Source organism: Myotis nattereri, assembly GCF_964212035.1.
Source record: "Myotis nattereri genome assembly, chromosome: 3".
Taxonomy (NCBI): domain Eukaryota; kingdom Metazoa; phylum Chordata; class Mammalia; order Chiroptera; family Vespertilionidae; genus Myotis; species Myotis nattereri.
In genome coordinates this window covers 73,735,781-73,757,604 of record NC_138077.1, presented here as the reverse complement: position 1 = coordinate 73,757,604, position 21,824 = coordinate 73,735,781, and the positions used below count along the sequence as shown (strand labels likewise).

Sequence of the window (21,824 nt, the reverse complement as noted above, 5' to 3'; positions counted from 1 at the left end):
GAATTCTTCTTTTTTTTTTTTTTTTTTTTTACATCAGCATAGAATTCCATTGTGTAGATGTACCACAGTTTTCTAAACCACTCATCTGCTGATGGGCACTTAGGCTGTTTCCAAATCTTAGCTATTGTAAATTGTGCTGCCATGAACATATATCCTTTCTGATTGGTGTTTGTTTTCTTGGGATATATTCCTAGAAGTGGGATCACTGGGTCAAATGGAAGTTCCCTTTTTAATATTTTGAGGAAACAGCATACTGTTTTCCACAGTGGCTGCACCAGTCTGCATTCCCACCAACAGTGCAAGAGGGTTACTTTTTCTCCACATCCTCTCCAGCACTTGTCGTTTGTTGATGATAGCCATTCTGATAGGTGTGAGATGGTACCTCATTGTTGTTTTGCTTTGCATCTCTCAGATGATTAGTGACTTTGAGTATGTTTTCATATGCCTCTTGGCCTTCTGTATGTCTTCTTTTGAAAAGTATCTATTTAGGTCCTTTGCCCATTTTTTGATTGTTTATCTTCCTTTTGTTAAGTTGTATGAGTTCCCTGTAAATGTTGGAGATTAAACCCTTATTGGAGATAACATTGGCAAATATTTTCTCCCATGCAGTGAGCTTTTTGGTATTTTTTTTTTGATGTTTTCTTTCGCTATGCAGAAGCTTTTTATATTGATGTAATCCCATTTGTTTATTTTCTCCTTAGTTTTCATGCCTTAGGACCTGTATCAGCAAAGATACTGCTAGGACAAATGTCTGCTATTTTGCTGCCTATGGCTTCTTCTAGTTTTTATGGTTTCCCGTGTTACGTTTAAGTCCTTTATCCATTTTGAGTTTATTTTTGTGTATGGTATAAGTTGGTGGTCTTGTTTCATTTTTTTGCAAGTATCTGTCCAATTTTTCCAACACCATTTATTGAAGAGACTGTCTTGACTCCATTGTATGCTCTTGCCTCTTTTATCAAATATTAATTGAGCATAATGGCTTGGGTTGATCTCTGGGTTCTTTGCTCTGTTCCATTGATCTATATATCTATTCTAGTGCCAGTACCAGACAGTTTTCAGTACAGTGGCTTTGTACTATAGCTTAATATCTGATATTGTGATCCCTCCAACTTTGTTCTTTTTTCTCAGGATTGCTGTGGCTATTCGGGGTCTATTTTAATTCCATGTGAATTTTTGGAGTTTATTCTAGGTCTGTGAAATATGCTGTTGGTATTTTAATGGGGATTGCATTGAATCTATAGATTATTTTGGGTAGTATGGACATTTTAATGATGTTGATTCTACCAGTCCATGAACATGGTATATTCTTCCATTTGTTTATGTCTTCCTCTATCTCTTTTTTCAGTGTCCTTTAATTTTCTGAGTACAGGTTCTTTACCTCCTTGGTTAAGTTTAATCATAGGTATCTTAAATTTTTTGTTACAATGGTAAGTGGGATTTTTTGTTGTTGTTGTTGTTTTTTGTTTCTCTTTCTGTGAGTTCATTTTTGGCGTATAAAAAAGCCATAGATTTCTGGGTGTTAATTTTGTATCCTGCTACATTGCCAAATAAATTTATTAGTTCTAGTAGTTTTTTGATGGAGTCTTTAGAGTTTTCTATGTACGATATCATGTCATCTGTGAATAATTGCAATTTTACTTCTTCTTTTTCGATTTGGATGCCTTTTATTTATTCTTCTTCTTGTATGTGCCCTGACCAGAAATCCAACCCCCAATCTTGGCACCTGGGAGCGACACTCCAATCCATTGAGATACCCAGGCCAGGGCTGATTTATGCTTTGAATATTAAGAGAAAAGGAATGTATTGTGTGTTTGCATAACTCTGCCTAAATAACATCCTAAGAAGTTTTAATATGATCTTAAAACCAAATTAACTGTAATATAGAGAAATCAAATACTAATGAAATATTGTGCTTCCAACTAATTTAGACTGCAAAGCATAATGCCAAATGAAATTTTTTAAATCTTATGCTTAAGATAGCAAAATATGCCCTTATCAAATCTGGAGAAATATCTTCAGACTGTAAAGAACTAAAATAAACTGTGGGCTTAGATTTGCTGAGTTAGAACTATGTCCTTAATATTAAACAGTAATGTAACTACTCTGCAAATAATGTAATTCTTTATAATTAATTGCTTCGGGTATAAAAAGTACATATAATTCCCTCTTCTGAGTCACCTTGAAACATGGGTGATAATTTATCACACCTTAAGCCCTTATGCAAATATACTCCCGTCACATTTTTCTTGTCATGACACTATGAAACTGAATATAAAATATCATTTGATAAGAGTATTTTAATACATGTAATGACCTTTTAAATCCACTTTATAGAATAACTGTACTTACTCTGCTATTTATTTTTTCAAGTCAGTGGGCTGTTATAGACATGTACTCTCTCTGAATAATTATACAACTTTTATAATAAAAAAGCCAGGAATATGACAGTGAGTTCACAATATACAAAATGTGAAACCTATTTAAATTGTTCAGGAACAATTAAGAGCACAAGAAATATGAGAAATGAAATTTAAAAGAAGCTGAGCAATCAATAACTGTCATGTAAAATCACTATCTGCTTCTCATAAAATCGATTTACCTTTGGTGAACCAGTTGGGCTGCCACAGGGAGAACGAACGATGCCTTTCTGAATCAGATCCAGGCGGGGAGGCACGGGCGGCAGGCTAAGATGTGGGATCTGCAGAGGGTCCTGTTGGGGCTTTCTTCTCTGTGCAAGGGGAGATGACCCTGGTGAGGTGACGGGTGAATTCTGCCTGTCAGCACACTAGGATAAAAAAATATAACAATGCTGTTTATTTGATGTGTAAAGTGAATGCTTTTCAAAAGGAAGACATTTGGCTTTGAGAAGGTGTCTGCCATTTGAACATCTGCTGAAATAAACTCACTTAGTTAACTCTGATTAATAGATGGAAAGAGCTCACACTGTCCCTCAAGGGTGCTATTATATAAAGAAAAAATAGACAAGTTTCTCCTACATATTGCAGAAAAGGCCTGAGGAAAAAAAGAACAGCAAAAGCGTAGTTTAAAAACAATTGAATGCAGACATTGTTCTAGAGGAAAGGAGAAACACACAATGAAGTAATACACATTGTTCTTGGTTATCTTTATTATAGAATTTTCTTCAGTCTTTGATTTATAGCACATACTAGAACTTAGAAACTATTTTGTTCCATATAAAATATGTATGTATCCAGTATGTAGTCTACTTTCCTACAAACCAATTAAATCACGCAGGGTTTTAAAAAATTGTGTATTTAAAATAAACAGGTTTGAGCCCAAGTATTTTCTTCCCAAGCCTTCATATGGAAAATGAATTTTCAAGTTATATGTTATTTTTTTTTAATTGATTAACTAAATCTATAAAAGTCTGTGCTTCTGCTAAAAACTAATATATTTCTATGCCACTATGGGTTTTCCATTTTGTCTGGTAGATAGCATCAAAAAGCCAATAACAAGTACTTCTATTTCTATGTATATTACACTTTCTGCTTTGGAAGTTGGTTTTGTTAATGTGAAATAACCTGATTGCTACTTGGTACAAAAGCCATACTAATTAATCAAGTGGCCTCACTGGGACAAACAACAATCTGTTCTGAAATTTAGGCAGTTTCCTTTTCAAGGGTGTTAACTAGCTTGTTGGAGATGTAGGCTTAATTTTTACACTCACTGCATCAATCTAGCGTGCTTTGATATTCACCTGTTTCCTAATATTAGTATTTATAAAGAGTTTAAACTTGTTGCTAAGCCATTTCTCCTCTAGCATTACTCACCTTTAAAAGAGTAGTCAATGTAAAAAAATTGACAATTTAATTCAAAATCTAGTGACATTGAGGAACATTTAGTCATTCTGTCTTTATCTAATTGAGATGGGATGACAAATTTGTGTTCATATCCACACTTAGTTACATTATGTAAAAATTTATTTCTAACTCACTATAATTGGGTTTTATCTTATGTGTTTCTCATGATTAGACAGGGGTTGTTGGTTTGATAAGAAAGACAACAGAGGTAAAGTAACATCTGAATCACTTCATGTCAATGGTCCACACTATCAAAAGGACTGATCAGTGCTGATGTTGATCTTGATCATCTGGGTGATGTATTAATTGCCATTGTTTCTTCACTGTAAACTATAAAGTTACTCTCGTTTCTCCCCCTTTCCCTACTGTACTCTTTGCAAGAAAGTAATTATGCACAGCCCACACTCAAGAAGTGGGGTGTTATGTTCCCACTTATAAAGGTTTTTAAATAAATTTGAGTGCCTAAACAGAAGACCATACCTCAGATATGCCAGAATACTGTCATGAAATTACTAAAATCTCAAGTCTTTATCTCTTTCAACTAATGCTAAATAATTTTTAAAAGGTTAACACATTTAGACATAACTTCATGACAATTTTAAGAGCCTATTCTTTTTAGCAATTTTAAGATTCTCTTTATATCTCTTATATGTGATAAGACAAAATATCTTCAATTGTTACTAAATTGAAAGAGAAAATAGTACAAACTGTATAGTTATAAACTGATTTTTTAAAATATATATTATTGATTTTTTACAGAGAGGAAGGGAGAGAGATAGTTAGAAACATCGATCAGCCGCCTCCTGCACATCTCCTACTGGGGGTGTGCCCGCAACCCAGGTACATGCCCTTGACCGGAATCGAACCTGGGACCTTTCAGTCCGCAGGCCGACGCTCTATCCACTGAGCCAAATCGCTTTTGGCTATAAACTGATTTTAATGCAGTCAGTGAGTCTTAGCAAAATAACAATTCCACCCATAAAGTCATCGTGCCTTATATGGTCATGAACTTGATTGAACCTTATGGAATTAAAGCTATCAAATAATGATCATAGAACAAAAATAATTCCTGATTAAAGATATGTGCATCACAGTGTCATAGCATTTCAGATCAGAAGATAACATAGCCAGATAATTCTCCACAATTCCCTTTAAGATAAATTACATTCTCTGAGAACTAGCAAGATTTAACTGATAAAAATACTTTGTTGATCTGGTTAATCTACTTTACAAAAAACAAAACAAAAAAAACAAACTCAAGAAGCAAGCTATTTACACAATTCCTACCCCAAACAATTTATTCCTATTCCAAGAAACACAACAATTGCACTTTACTAATTTAGGTATTTGCAGAGAAATTTTTCAGTGCTAGGTGCACACACTGCCAAGGCTACTGAGCAAGATGTATGCTCCTCCAAGAACTTTTCTTCCATAGCTATCTTCCCGGTTCCCTCATTACCTGAAACAGCCCACTACCATCAGAACTTGACTTCCACTTTAATTGATAATATTTAAGTAATTACCAAGTTCCTGGTATGTTTAAATAATGGAGTGGATTTTATTTGAAGTGGATGAATTATTAGACATGGAAAGGGTATAATGAAAGTCGTTGAGACAGACACCCAAACCAATGTGTGGGGTGCAGCAACAACCTTGAACTTGTAGATATTTCCAGACAAGCACACTGTGTTACAGCTATGATTGTAATTGGAAGCAGACCTCACTTAGCACAATTCATATTGTATTCTCAAGGTGATTATGGACTGTCCTTCTGAAGAACTAATTCATTTTGAAGCATTACAGTACCTGTAGGTTGGCTGGGGTAGAAGAATTTTGGGGAGAACTGATCTGTATGTAGAGGGACAAGAATGTTTTATCTTTATTGATTATGTGAATTAAATTCACCATAACTTATTCATTTTTCCAAGTTCTCCTAAAGCACAGTAGATAATTTAGCAATGCCCTTTAGATAATAATGCATACAATGCTTCACACCCCAGCTCATAAATAAATGTTTAGATGAGACATTAAAAATTTATGACATCAAACTTATCAGTTCAAATTACAGAAAAGAAAGGAAAGCCATTTTTCCCTTCTGAAAACAGAGAAGCAAAACAGATTGATTTAATGTAGATTCAAATTATTTCTTCTTTAAACTACACCTGTCTCTATATAATATTTGAACTTTCAATAGTCAACTGTAAAGAACTTTAATTTCTTTTTTTCTTTTTTTTTTTATTTATTGCTTACAGTATTACAAAGGGTATTACATATGTGTCCCTTTTTTTCCCCCGCCCTTGACAATCCCCTGGCCTCCCCTATCCCCCAGTGTCTTATGTCCATTGGTTATGCTTATATGCATGCATACAAGTCCTTTGGTTGATCTCTTACCCCCCTCCCTCCTGTTCCCCACCCCTCCCCGGCCTTCCCGCTGCAGTTTAACAATCTGTTTGAGGCTGCTCTGCCTCTGTATCTATTATTGTTCAAAAGTTTATAATGGTCTCTATTATCCATGAATGAGTGAGATCATGTGGGAACTTTAATTTCTAAAGTATCATAATTTACCTGTTATAGGTAGTCATTAGGAGTGACAAAGGGATGTATCCAGTCATCTTTAGTCTACTGATTCTATTATTCTCTTCAAAGATTCCACAAACATTCCTCTTAGCCCTTCACTCTGCCTTCTTCTTCCATAGATCACTTAAGTCATTTATCTTTCTCTACTTCTGACAGGTGATAAAGGGAGTTTGGGGGGATAAACAACAACAAACAATACTGGAATCCATCCTCAGGCTTAAATTCTAAGATTGTGCTAATTTAATCACCTCTTACTGTTTTGTCCTGTATTCCTCAGAATAACTACTATTTCTTATTCTGTCTAGAGATACAGATTTAAGGTATATACCTAAAACATCTTGAGTAGAGAACAGGAAAATTTTATTTAAATTCTGAATAATGAAAGGTAACCATTTTGTTGATAGGGATATACTTGATTGGAATGTGAATTTCAAGTGTAGCTGTCAAGATAAAGGTTTCGAGCCAACTGATTATAATTAAGATTTTTTTAAAAAGAAAAACCACATAACCACATAATTAAATGTATAATCTGACTTCATTTGCACATATTTCCTATAAGTAAGATTTAAATTTCAGCTGAAACTTTAAATGCCATGCACAAATCACTGCCTATTGCTATTGTTTCTGGTGGATTACAGAATAAGGTTAATTTGTTTCGTGGAGACTTTATGCGTTAATAAAAATAAATGAAATATGATAAAATAAGCTGCTATAAAACATTTAATTTTTATTTGGATGACACAGGAACACTGACTATTTTTGATATAGAAGTGACAGATGCAATCTATTATACTTCCAGTCAAAGCTTGCTCATTTTCACTGCGAGAAGATAACTCTATTAGAGATATCTTTAAACAAAATGTTCTCACCCTTCCTATTTCCTTTTTTGTCCTCCACAATTCCTCTCACTACCAGGCCTAAACAAAGCAATAGTGACAAAATCAAATACCTAAACAAATGGATTATTTCTAGACTAAATACTTACAATGCATTCAAAAGTCAAATAGAAATGCGGCTTGGATTATTTGCTATTAATAATGCTGACCATTAGCACAAAAATGAAGAAAAGTAGTTTAAGAGCAAGAGTAGGTTAATGAGTTTAGGAGAATGTATGTTGTCAAACTTTTCCTAGTTTGGGCACTCTACTACTGTCTTTTCAATTGTGTTTTATTTCATTTGTTTTTCTCCTCATTATTTAGAACACTCTTCATTAAGGCATTCTTAAAAGGATCCAGTCCTTTTTGCCATTGCCTTAAGTGAATTCCTTTTTTTGTTACTCCTTCATCTTTAGATATCCACTTTAAGTTAAGATAACGAAATAGAAAACTATGCAAAAGTTAACTGGTAAAACATAGGAAATGGGATGTGGACAGAATTTATTGCACAATATTAAAATTCATTTATAAAGAGGTAACTGCAAGAGTTGGGAAGAATGGAGACATGACTTCAAGTCACCGGATAGCTGATTTGTAAAATTCTATTTCTTTATCTTGATTTTGGGTAACATTCACTTTTTTCTAGTAATATATTTTCTTTTAGAACTTCAGAATAGATTGTTTTTTTGTTTTTTTTTCATTTCAACTCCTTTCAAAATACAAAAGTCGGGCACCTGTATTATCAGCATACCAGCATGTGAGTCTAACAATTTTTTACAAGTTCTTTAACACTAGTAGCTGATGAGTACCGCTTTAACAAACTGGAATCCTGGAGCTCTAGAGATTTAAAGACCACATTTGATTTTTTTATGTCTACCTATTCACCAACTATTCCCAGGCTGTTGCTTCCTGAAATGCATAAATGCTATTCTTTATTTCTCTGACAAAACTTACAGAATTCTTTAGCACTTAGAATGGGATGCTAATGACTACCATAGTGAATAGAGAGATCCGAATTTATAATTTTAACAGAACATTCTGATAGAAAAGGTCCAAAAAGTAAAGTAGTCAAAAGCCTGCCTCAGCATGCTCAGCAATTACCTATAATAATCAGGAACTCATTCTATTTTAGTCACTTCACTTTATCTATACCTTTTTTAAAGAGTGACTTTTTATAAAAGCTTTAATAAGATCTATTATAATGAAAATGGAAAAACATTTGTTAAGAAATTTCAAACCCAGGCAAGATATTATGAAAAACAGGACAAGAAAAAAACCTCTCCAATTACTACTAAGATGGGATTTCTGACAATCTAGGAGATAATCAAAGTCAATTTTATAATATTTCTAACAAGATTTTTATTTAATGAATTTTCATAGCTGAACAAGATATAAGATTCACATTTTATATGAATGATGAGGAGGGCTCCTAGAGGCTCAACATTTCCCTCTAAATGCATGAAAATTACTGAAGGGCACTTATAAATATTTTATCACAAAAAATATAATGTTCTAAGTGTATTTTCCTTTCTATTAACTATTATCTTCCTACTTCTTTCTTTATATTAATCTGTGAACAAAACACAATCTAAAATCTTTAAAAAATAGCCTATACAGAATGTTATTCAGAAGATATCCATTTTTACACGCACATGTTATTTATAGGATAAGTATAAATGATTTATGTTCATCCATTATGTAGTATCTGTACCACTGTTCCTTCAAAATAATATACAAAAGCTTATATGAGGATTGTAGTATTTGAGCAATAGAATCCTTTCCTGCTTATCCAGTCATATTTCCAGAAGCCTCAATCTATAGGAATTCAAGGAGAAACTCAAAGTGAAAAAGAAAAGTTCTCCCAACTTGACCTATAGATTCAGTACATCCCCAGTCAAAATCCCAGCAAGTTATTTTGTGGTTATCATAAAACTGATTCTAAAGTTCCGATATTGAAGGAGAAGAAAAAAACTGTAGTAATGACACTACCTGACATCAAGACTTACTATAAACTACAGTAATCAAGCATGTGTGCTATTGGCAAAGAATAGCTAACTTCATCAATGCAATATAACATAGAGCTTAGAAAGAGAATCACATAAATAGTCAACTGATATTTGATAAAGAAGCAAATATAATACAATGGAGTAGAAACAGTCTTTTCAACAAATAGTGCTGAAAACAACTGGACATCCGCATGAAAACGAAAATTAATCTAGGTACAGATCATACACTCTCACAAAATTAATTCAACATGGATTACAAACCTAAATGCAAAATCAGTAAACTCCTAGAAGAAAACAAGAAAAATATAGATGGCCCTGCGTATGGTTGGATCACTTTTTAATACAAGAACAAAGGTATGATCCATGAGAGAAATAATTGAAAATCTGGACATCATTAACATTTAAAATGTCTGCTTTTAAAAGACACAATCAAGAAAATAAAAGGACATGCCACAGATTAGAAATATATATATACTAGAGGCCCGGTGCACAAAAACTTGTGCATTCGGGGGGGGGGGGGGCGCCTCAGCCCGACCTGTGCCCTCTCGCAGTCTGGGACCCCTCGGGAGATAACGACCTGCTGGCTTAGGCCTGCTCCCGGGTAGCAGAGGGTAGGCCCAATCCCTAGGTGCAGCCCCTGGTCGGGCTCAGAGCAGGGCCGATTGGGGAGTTGGGGCGCCGCCCCATCATACACAGAGCAGGGCAATCGGGAGGTTGTGATTCCACCCTCAGTCATGCTCAGGGTAGGGCCACAGGGGGGTTGGGGCACCATCCCCTGTCACACTCAAGGCAGGGTGGATGGGGAGGTTGCGGCGCCACCCCCTGTCATGCACAGAGCAGGGCCAATCAGGGGGGTTGGGGCTCTGTACCCTGTCACACACAGAGCAGGGCCAATCAGGGGGTTGGGGCGCAGCCCCCAGTCATGCACAGAGTAGGGCCCATCAGGGGATTGGGGCGCCGCCCTCTATCACCCACAGAGCAGGGCCGATCAGGGGGTTGGGGTGCCGCCACTCTCACACTCAGGGCAGGGCCGATGGGGAGGTTATGGCTCTACCCCGTCACACACAGAGCAGGGCCAGTGGGGGGGGGGGCGCGTTGGGGCGCCACACCCTGTCACACACAGAGCAGGGCCGATCAGGGGGTTGGGGCGCCGCTCCCTGTCACACACAGAGCCGCAGGGCGATCAGGGGGCTTGGGTGCTGCCCCCTGTCATGCTGATCCCAGTGTTAGGAGGCCTTGCAGCTCCGCTCATACCGGTGCTGGGAGGCATATTACCCTTTTACTATATAGAGTAGAGGCCTGGTGCATGGGTGGGTGCCGGCTGGTTTGCCCTGAAGGGTGTCCTGGATCAGGGTGGAGGTCCCCACTGGGGTGCCTGGCCAGCCTGGGTGAGGGGATGATGGCTGTTTGCAGCTGGTCACACATCCTTCAGGTTGGGGGTCCCCACTGGGGTGCCTGGCCAGTCTGGGTGAGGAGCTGAGGCCTGTTTTCAGGCTGGGGGTGACTGAAGCTCCCAACCGCTCCTTTTTTTCTTTTTTTTATTCTGGGCCAGCTTTAGCTTTGAGGCTTGGCTCCAGCTCTTAGGCCTCCGCTGCTGAAAGTAGGTTTCTGGCCTTTGCTTACAATGTTGCGATCCTGCTGGCTGAAGCCCGGCAGGTTTCTGGGGTTTTGTTTAGCTTCTATGTTTGTTACATAGTTGCTTGCAGCTCAGAGGCCTGCAGTGGCAGGCAGGGAACGTTGGAGTCCTCCGTCACTGAAGCAAGCAAGCCTCATGTTAGTTTCAAGCTGCCTGGCTGCCGGCTGCCATCTTGGCTGACAGTTAATTTGCATATTGCCCTGATTAGCCAATGGGAAGGGTAGTGGTCGTACGCCAATTACCATGTTTCTCTTTTATTAGATAGGATATATATGACACAACTGACAAAAGGACTTTTATTTAAAATATACAAAGAACTCTTAAAACTCAACAATTAAGAAAACTAATAATTGTACTAAAAAGAGGGCCAACGGCCTTAACAGAAGCCTCCCAGAAGATATAGAGATGGCAAATAAACATATGAAAAAATGCTACACAGCATGTCATGAGGGAAATATAAATTAAAACAACAATGAGATAACACTGTACATCTTTTTGAATGGCCAAAACCCTAAACACTGACAACGCCAAATGCTGATGAGGATGTGGGCCAACAAGAACACGTATTCATTGGTAGTGGAAATGCAAACAGTATAGACACTTTAGAAGACAGTTTGATGGTTTCTTACATACTAAACATACTCTTACCATATACTACAGTAATCATACTCTTTGGTATTTACCTAAAGGAGTTGAATACTTTTGTCCACACAAAAACCTGAACACAGATATTCATCATAATTATTCTTGATTGCCAAAACTTGGCAGCATCCAATATACCCTTCAGTAGGTAAATGAATAAATAAAATGTGCTACATCAAAACAATGGAAACTTACCTACTACTAAACTGTCAAGCCATTAAAAGACATGGAAGAATGTTATTGCATATTACTACATTAATGAAGCCAATCTGAGAAGGCTATGTACATACAATTCAAACTAGACATTATGAAAAAGACAAAACTAGGGAGACAGTAAAAAGATTAATGGTTGAAAAATAATAAGATTAATGGTTGCTGGGGACTGTGGTGGGGGAGATGAGCAGGCAGAACACAGATTTTTAGGGCAGAGAAAATACTCTGCATGATACTAACAGTGGATATGTATACATTTGTCCAAACTCATAGAATGAACAACTTCCAAAATGAACCCTAATGTAAACTTCGGACTTTGGATGGTAATGAGGTGCCAACAGAGGTGTGTTAATTATAACAAATGTACTACTCTGGAGGGGGATGTTGATAATGGGGCAGGTTATGCATGTGTGGGAGCAGGAGGTGTATGAAAAATATCTGTAGGGGCCCCTCAATTTTTTTGCTCCAAAAGCTCTAAAACTGATCTGAAAGTCTTTTCTTTTTAGTTCAATATATTTTTTTTAATTTTTAAAATTTACTGGGGGGACATTGGTCAACATGAACATACAGGTATCAGGTGTGGGTTTCTATGTTACAAGATATGTCTATTGCACTGTATACCCACCACCCAAAGTCAAGTCTCCTGTCACTATATATTAGGACTCCCTTCTCCCCGCACCCCTTTCCGCTGGCAACCACCACACTGCTGTTTGTGAAAGTCTTAATATAAAAACAACACAGAGCAAAACAACCACCAATAAAAGAAAATCCTCTATCAAGAGGGAGGGAGGAATTCTGCTGCTTTTCTCCCTGTAGGAAGGAAATGTAGGCAGGCACCTTCCTACTCTTACTAAGAACATGGATGTGTGTTTGTGTAAAGTGATATTCACTATTTTATCATTCATGTTCCACTAATAACTTCTGGAAATTTTTAGATACCACAATTAGAAGCACTGAAGAACAGGAAAACTGAAGCATACATGGAGAGAGTGACTGGATTAAGAGCTGACTTCTCTTTGAGGTTTGACAGGGAGGCAGTCAATAAAACTGCCAACAGAGTCTACTTTAAAGAACTGCTAACAGCCTCACCAGTAGAATAACCCCAAGGGCACAGTTTCATTAAAATGTGAAACATTGTTAACTACACAGAGGTATACTGCTTCTCCTTGAAGCACCTTTTATGAGAAGGATGTAATCTCCAGGCTCCATAGCCCTGAACATTCTTTAAAGTTTCACATTTTTCTTTAAACATTTCTATGAATTTTACATCCTGATCCAAATATATGTGATTTTAATTTAAATGTCTGGTTCCCCTCTTTTCGTGCAACCTCCCCTTAAATCTTGTAGCAAAATGTAAGCTTTGAGAAGTATGTCATGTTGATTGTAATGGCTTCTTATGCCCTTTGGTTCACTCAGCTGCATAACCAATTTTGAGCAGTCAGGGAAAGGTGACATGTAATTCAGAAATATTTCCATAAAAATGGCTGAAAAACAAGAACATCCTGAGAATTAAGGGGCAGTCACTTAATCGGCCCAGTCACTGAAAAATGCCCTTATGTGAAACCCCTATTGCTACAAAACACCAGGTACAGCTGGTTTAAATAAGCAATTACTATTGAGTTACTACATTAGAGAATACTTAATCAGAAAATAAAATTCTTAAGCTCATGCAAATTATTCAGTCCTTAAAATGTAGTATCAACTGACATGTTGGCAACTTTGCATTTTCTCTGAGTTTTAAACATAAAAGATGGTTTCTGAGTACATTATTTTAATGTGACCATGTAATCAAATCATAACTATGTATAGATATTGATACATTAAAAAATTACAACCAACTGCTTGTCAAGCTAATATAGTTTTGGTGTTTGATAAAAGTATCTAAAATTAAAAAAATAAAACTTCCATAAATGTCTCAAAAATACTGTCATTTAATTTTCAGAACTATAACAATATTTCAGGAGTCTTCAGTAACATTATATAAAAAGTAATGTTAATAACAACTAATACTTAATGTATACTATGTACCAGGACTGTTCCAATGGCCTTACATATATTAATTCATTTAATCTCAACCCTCAGAGGTAGGGTTTCACAGACAAGATCACCAAGGCATGAGGCACAGGGTCAAATAAGCAACACAAGGCGCAATTATTAAGTAGCGAAACTAGAACATGAACCCAGATTTATGGACTCCAGGGACCATCGCTTTAAGAAAAGTACAGTTAGGGACTGTGTCACCCTGAACACTAAGTAAAAAGCAACATGGCCTTTCTCAGTGCCATACTCTGCATCATACTGGCCAGTCTCTGGCCATGAAAAGAAGAGCTAGGAGCCACTTTGCCCCCCAGGAGCTCGAGGTCCACCAGGAGAGGCCAAGTCAAGTACAAGAGTTCAAGGGCTTGCTTCTCCTAACATACTCAAACTGTTTGTGTGGAATATATAACAACTAGAGGCCTGGTGCATGAATTCGTGCACCAATGGGGTCCCTCAGCCTAGCCTGTGGGATCAGGCCGAAACCGGCTCTCCGACATCTCCTGAGGGGTCCCAGATTGCAAGAGGGTGCAGGCCAGGCCAAGGGACCCCACCGGTGCATGATCAGGGCCAGGGAGGGATGCAGGAGGTTGACCAGCTGGGGAGGGAACGTGGGAGGGCTCCAGAGTGTGTCCGGACCGTCTTGCTCAGTCCCAATCAGCTGGAACCCAACAGCAAGCTAACTTACTGAGCATCTGCCCCCTGGTGGTCAGTGCACATTATAGCGAGCAGTTGAGCAGCCTTGGGATATCATTAGCATATTATTCTTTGATTGGTTGAACGGCCGGACAGACGACCACACACTTAGCATATTAGGCTTTTTTATTATATAGGATATCTTCAAGGTCCCCTGTAACGTCATGTAGTACTTGGACAAAGCAGTGTTTTGCTTTGTTAATCACATACTAATGATGAAAATGATACTATTTTGTGGGAAGAGCTTTAAGAAAAATCAGTAAACTGAATGCAATTAAATGGCAAACATGAATCTGTGGCTCTGTATTGCTTACTGTCATCCCTGACTGTACCTGTGGGCACAGTGGGAGAAGTGAGGACGACCTGCAGGTGGTCAGCATGATTCTTCTTGGGTGGCATTGATGTTTCACATCTCTGGCCCCACCCACTAAATGCCAGTGGTTTCCCCTGCCCATCAGTTATGGTGAAAACCAAAAATGTCCCACATATTACTGAACACCCTTGGGAGGCAGAACTGCCCTTGTGGAGAATCATGTTCTACACTGTGGATGTTTATTTTGAGTCCTGTATTTCACTGAGGTTATAATCTTTGTCGTTACGGCTCCAGCAAAGGCTCAAGTCCTGCAGTTGGGATCTAAGTCACATTAAAGTTACAACACTCTTCTAAAAACACTTCAAAGACATTGATCTGTACACAGAAACTCTTTCCTCAAGATTAGCAATACTATGATTCCTTCCTTTACCCTTATTATTAGACTAGTAGCCCAGTGCACAAAATTTGTGCACAGGGTTGGGGGGTGTCCCTCAGCCTGGCCTGCACCCTCTCCAATCTGGGACTCCTTGGGGAATGTCCCACAAGGATCGAGCCTAAACCGGCAGTTGGACATCCCCCTCGCAATCTGGGACTGATGGCTTCTAACCACTCCCCTGCCTTCTTGCCTGATTGCCCCTAACCACTCTGCATGCCGGCCTGCTTGCCCCCAACTGCCCCCCTGCCAACCTGATCTCCCCCAACTGCCCCCCTGCTGGCCTGCTTACCCCCAACTTTCCCCCGCTGGCCTGATTGCCTCCAACTGACCCCGACTAATGGCCTGCTCACCCCCAACTGCCCCCCATCCCCCACTGGCCTGATCATCCCCAATGCACCGCTCCACCAGCCTGCTCACCCACAACTGCCATCCCATCCTGGCCTGATCACCCACAACTGCCCTCCCCTCTTGGCCCCTAATTGCCTCTACCTCGGCCCCGCAACCATGGCTTTGTCCAGAAGAATGTCTGGAAGGTCTCCTGGAAGGTGTCCCAGTCTATTTAGCATATTACCCTTTTATTAGTATAGACTAGAGGCCTGGTGCACAGATTCGTGCACAGGTGGGGTTCCTTCATCTGGCCAATCAGGTCCTCTTGCCAAGAGGGGCCAGCCGGCCAGAGGGAAGGACCATGGGAGGTTGGCTGTGGGAGCGCACTGACCACCAGGAGGCAGCTCCTATGTTGAGAGTCTGCCCCCTGGTGCTCAGTGTGTGTCATAGCAACTGGTAGGGTTTTATATATATAGATAGAGCCTGATGCACAGGTGGAGGCTGGCTGGTTTTCCCTGAAGGGTGTCCCAGATCAGGGTGGGGGTTCCCTTTTGGGGTGGGGCAGCCTGGGCAAGGGACCTGGTGTGGTTTTCAGGCTGGCCACACTCCTATTGGGGTGGGGGTCCCTGCTGGTGATGGTGCCAGCCTGGACGAGCGGCTGGGGCAGTTTGCATGCCAGCCACGCCCCCATGGGGTGAGGGTCCGTGCTGGAGGGGGCATGGCCAGCCTGGGTGAGGGGCTGATGGCTGTTTGCAGGCTGGCCATGCCCCCCAGTGGGGACCCTCACCCAAGGGGGCGTGGCCAGCCTGGGTAAGGGGCTGAGGGCCATTTTCAGGCTGGCCACGCCCCCCACTGGGGACCCTAACCCTGATGGTGGTGGCCAGCCTGGGTGAGGGGCTGAGGGCCATTTGCAGGCCCCTCCCTCGGCTGCTGGCCTGGGTGATCCAAGCCTCCTGCACACTTAAGCCGGCTCCATGGCTGCCGCCCACAGGCCCCTCCTTTGGCGGCTGGCCCAGGTGGGTGGGAAACTTGGCTTCCTCTGTCGCTGGGGGTGACCCAAGCCTCCCACCCGCTCTAGCTGGCTCTGTGGCCGCCTCCATCTTTGTCCCGCTAATTTGCATACTCCTGATTGGCTGGTGGGCATCACAAAGTGATGGTCAATTTACATATTTCTCTTTTATTAGTATAGAAAAAGCAAGAATTGGGTGATATGTTAAGTTTTTAATTAGTAATATGTTTTAATTGACGACAGCAACGTTAAGAGAATTAAATAAAACTACAAGACAAATAATTCCCTTGATCTATGGTCACACCCATTTTTGTTCTTTTATGGCAAAAATCATTTCTATTTTAAATACTGTTTTAAAAAATATAATGTTTAAAACCAAATGAATTAATCTGGGTTCATATACTAATTCAGTCTGTCAATATTTTTATTATGTATGAAAATCTTTATTTTGCTTATAATTTTATGTATTTGGTGAATAATAATACATTATATCAACATAATTACTAAGGAAATATTAAGACTTCCCTTTACACCCTTGGAAAAATGAAACAAAATTCTGACTAGCAACAGACACCGTTTCTAAGCTCTGATCTCCCTGAAGTCAGAGAGAAGGATGTGATCCTACCAATCATGCCCTGGAATTCCTTTGAGGGCTCACATCAGATCCAATTATCCTAGAAATTCTGACACTTCAAGGACACAGGCAATGGTACAACTTGAAACTAAATCTAAAACATGTTCCAGTTAAAATCATAAAACAGCCTATACCAAGGAAGGCGACCAATACACTGTATTATGTAAGTTCTATTTGCATCTGTAAAATTAGCATTATGATATACATTTATAATAATACAATCTATATGTTTAGTATGCTACTATTTATAAACTCTGGCTGTGGAATGGGATCTCACCAAGGTAACAGTAATATACAAACAGCTCCAGTCCACTATGATATGATGGAAGCATTACTATTTTTTTTTTATATGTTGATTGATTCTAGAGAGTATGAGAGATGATAGAGATAGAGATAGAGATAGAGATAGAGATAGAGATAGAGATAGAGATAGAGATAGATCGACTTGTTCTATTTATGCATTCATAGGTTGCTTCTTGTATGTGGCCTGACTGGATAGAACCTGTAACCTTGCCATATTAGAATGATGCTGTAACCAACTGAGTAAACCAGCCAGAAAAAATCATTACTAATTTAAAGATTGCAGTATGCTTAAGATAGGCAAAAAGAGTCCACAATATAGTCATCTACCTATTCATAAAAGAAGAGAAAGATAAGATGAGAATTTGAAAAAGCAGATAAAAAAATGAATTGTTTTCCTGGACAATGACTGTAGTTACTCTTGGAGCTAAGAAAATAAAATAGTTTTAAAATGAATAAGTGAATGAGGCAACAGAAAGATTAAATAAACATAGAGAAGGAAAATTCTGGCCGAAGAGCTATGATGTCACAATGACTGTATTATATTTGTTTATAATCTCAGCTGTATGACAGAACTGGATAAAACTTACAATTTGATGTATTGTACATATATATTCAGATTGGAACAAAGATAAAAAGATGTATAGATCAGGTCACTGGCCTCAAAGAATATTTAGTAAATATTCACTGAGTGTGTTTAGGTGCCAGGGAACACAATGGTAATAAGATACTGGCCCTAGCCTTAAGAATTAAGTCTCTTGCCGAGACCAGTTTGGCTCAGTGGATAGAGCGTCGGCCTGCGGACTGAAAGGTCCCGGGTTCGATTCCGGTCGGGGGCATGTACCTGGGTTGCGGGCATATCCCCAGTGGGGGATGTGCAGGAGGCAGCTGGTCGATGTTTCTCTCTCATCGATGTTTCTAACTCTCTATCTCTCTCCCTTCCTCTCTGTAAAAAGTCAATAAAATATATTTTTTTTAAAAAAAGAATTAAGTCTCCTAGAGAAGACAGTCCTCTAAATAAAACACTAACAATTCAGTACTTCTACTGAAATGGAAGTACATATAGCATGTTATGGGAGCATAGGTTCAGCAACCTTTTTGCCAGTTATTCAGAAATAACTGATGCTTTTATCTACATTAATATTTAGGTTTTACTAAGTGGCAGCGATTTATGAAATATTATAAAATCCAGTCTGTTTAATTGACTAGAAGCAGATCAGTGCACAGAAAGGCATTACATTGAAATATTGATTCCTCAACCTAAAAAGAAATAATTACAAGTTTCTTAAACTTCTCCAGTATCTAACTGCTATAGGGATGTATAGAAATAATTGGCTGCAATGAAAGCTCTTACTCAATGACACTATTGACTGTCAAATAAGCCACTGAATTGGTAGTTTTGGGACAATAATGTCTGAAAGTACCATTCTCTTTTCTGCATAAACTAAAGAGGAGATTAATGTAAAAATTCACTCAGCTCCCTTGCCAGAGAGCTCGCAGGAACGTAGGGAGAACCAAACATGCATGGCCGAGACACTGCTAAAGAGGTAGGGAAAACCACTCAAGCCACCTTCAGCATTCTGTTCATTTCACGTTACCAGTGACTCTTTTCACTAGTCAGGGCACCTCCTGAAACAGAGCTCAAGCTTCAACTTGTCCAATGGGAAATAGGCCCAGAATGCAACTTTTCCCAAAATCCTACATGGCAAATACCATTTCCCCCCAAGCAGTAAAGGGTACAAAATTCTTAAAAGAATTGCTCTTAAGATCTCCCCTGACATGAATCACTGAAAGAAGAAAATCCATTTAGTAAAGAAGATTGAAATGCCCTTTTTCTAGCTAGAAAATATTATCATCTAAGTCACCTGGACTACTTGACCTGTTGTTTGCTTCTAAAACACTTTTGTATCATTCCCTATTATCTGTGCATTCAATAAACATTCTTTAAATGCTTACAGTGCCCTAGGCCTGGGGACTATATCGTAAGAGCCAGATAGTGAATATTTTAGGCTTTGCAAGTCAAGAAAATTATGTAGGTACTCGTAAAATCATTTAAATATATAACCATTTAAAATGTAAAATCATTCTTAGCTCACAGAAAACCAAACAAAAATAGGCCATAGTCTGCTGATTCGAGTGCTAAATCACAGTCATATATCCAGACAAAACTAAGATCATTAGGTTATTAAATTTAAATGAAATGTACTTTGCACCAAGACCTAGTTTCTTCCAGTAAAGCCTGTAGGTATGATCTAATGAAACTCTGTCCAACAGAATTATCTATTGGATACTTCTATTATATGTACCTTCATTAGATACTTCAATACCTATATAAAATGTTCTATTTCTGTCAGGTTTAATACAGTAGCCATAATGCAAGTGGCCACTAAGCATTTAAAATATGTCAAGTGTGTCTGAGGAATGAAATTTTAAAATTTTATTACATTTTAATTATTTTAAATTTGCATTTGAATAGCCATTTATGTTCTCTGCTTCAAGTGATTTCCTACCAGAAAGAGATGCATATGGCAAATACAACTTGATGCCATTTCACATTATCAGCACTCCACCCTGGCAAATAGGTTTCCTGTTACCTGCCAAATAGTAATGAATTGGAGTGGAGGTCCCACAGGCTGTGTAGGCCAAGTATGAATACGGCAGGGAAGAGGGCCATGATTGATTAGCCATGCCTGCCATGAGTTGGCGGGCACCTTCATATGGTGTTTGCAGGCTCTTTAATACCACTCATTGCCATTTCACTGACATTGAGAGCACAGAAGTTCTGAATATAATCTGAAATTCATGCATCTACTGTACAGAAACTAGCTTGATATCTAGAGTCTAGCTCTCTTGGTCATTCTATTTCTAGTTTGTAAATTACTCAATTGGCATTCTGGTTCATTGACTAGTCTCTGGTGAGCTTGGTAAACTCCAAATGGGCAGTAGCATCCATTCTCAGTGAACTCACAAAGTCAATTTTGTGAGTCAGCAACAGTGAACCACAGTTATGGTAAATGCACAAAGGTAAATCTTGTGTGACCTCTTAGTAGCCAACAGAAGGCTGACTTTCCTGGGAAGAAAAGAACTTTATTGGACACTTCTTTTAGACTTCAACAAAGACTAATTTTAATCAGTTTCATCATTTCCAATTTTAATAACTTTATTTCTTAATGTTTATTCACATTCTGCTATTACCAGTCTTAGCTATTGTATAGTTCTATATGAAAGCTCTCACCATCTCTCATTTTGAAGTTATTACCAGTGATAATGTAGTTTGAGTCCACAGTTCTTTCACATCCTATGAATTCATCATCCTGTCAGCATACCTTGTATCTTCACCTTCCTTTTGATGCCTGAATCTTTCTTTCCAAAACACAGTCACACTGCATCTGTAACACCATCATATCTTTTTCATGCCCACAAACCACCCTAATTAAATCTATGTTTTCCAGTTTTACCTTTCGAACATTTGCCAACCGATTCATCATCAAGGACTCCTCTCGGTCATCGTCATCATCCAAGTCCAGCATCGGCATTCCAAAGGGGTCCATAATGCCGCAGCACCGGGAGCCTTCGTCTCTTGGATCAAAGGGGTCCACAATTATGGGCTCCGTTCCTTTTATTTCACAGCGACAGAAGGGGCAGCCCTGGCCATCTGACTCCTGAACAAACACATAAAATGTGCTGATTGGTCTTTGTTTAAATAAAACAGTACTGGGAGGAACCAAAGTTTTATAAGTATAAAACAAAGTTGCAAAAAAAGATATTTTAGGCTAGTCAGTGGGGGTAGGGGAAGCAGTAGTGGAATAGAACAAAAAGCCAAAATATATGATAAATGTACAGTATTTCTAATTTCAAACTTTTAAAGAAAAATTCCGTTTTTAAAAAAGTTTGCTTTGCCAAAGAAAAGGAACCTAATCTAATTTTCCTAATAATTTTAATGTATCAAAACTTTAGTGCTGCAGAAAACAAGAAGTTGAATCATGTCCCTCTTTAAAAGGCACCAATACAAACATTTTATAAAAAGAACATTTTTTACAAAAGTTCATTATAAATAAAATAATAAGAACTATAAGAACAATCCATTTTAAAATCCATTCTGGAAAAATTCCTGTGCATAAAACTATGGCTAGATATTGCCACTTTAATTGCCTCAGTCTTTTAAAAACTTGATTTATAAGTAATCAGTGGGAAAAATAAAGTAAATCTACATTCAGAAGCCATAATCTGTCCTGAGAGCCCGCATCCTGGCACAGCTCATATGGAAAATAACACTATGTGACATAGCAAGCTTTGCCCCTCATC

General features: G+C 38.6%; 1 protein-coding gene across 1 annotated transcript in view; it reads right to left on the bottom strand.

Annotated features, from left to right (window-relative positions):
• CBLB (Cbl proto-oncogene B) overlaps positions 1 to 21,824 on the bottom strand; it is a 246,578-nt gene that overhangs the window by 60,613 nt on the left and 164,141 nt on the right. Inside the window, exons 10-11 of the mRNA XM_081086562.1 lie at positions 20,978 to 21,181; positions 2,600 to 2,785 (exon numbers count right to left, since the gene is read on the bottom strand). Of these exons, the coding sequence (XP_080942688.1) occupies positions 2,600 to 2,785; positions 20,978 to 21,181 (390 nt within the window). The remainder of the gene's footprint in view (positions 1 to 2,599; positions 2,786 to 20,977; positions 21,182 to 21,824) is intronic.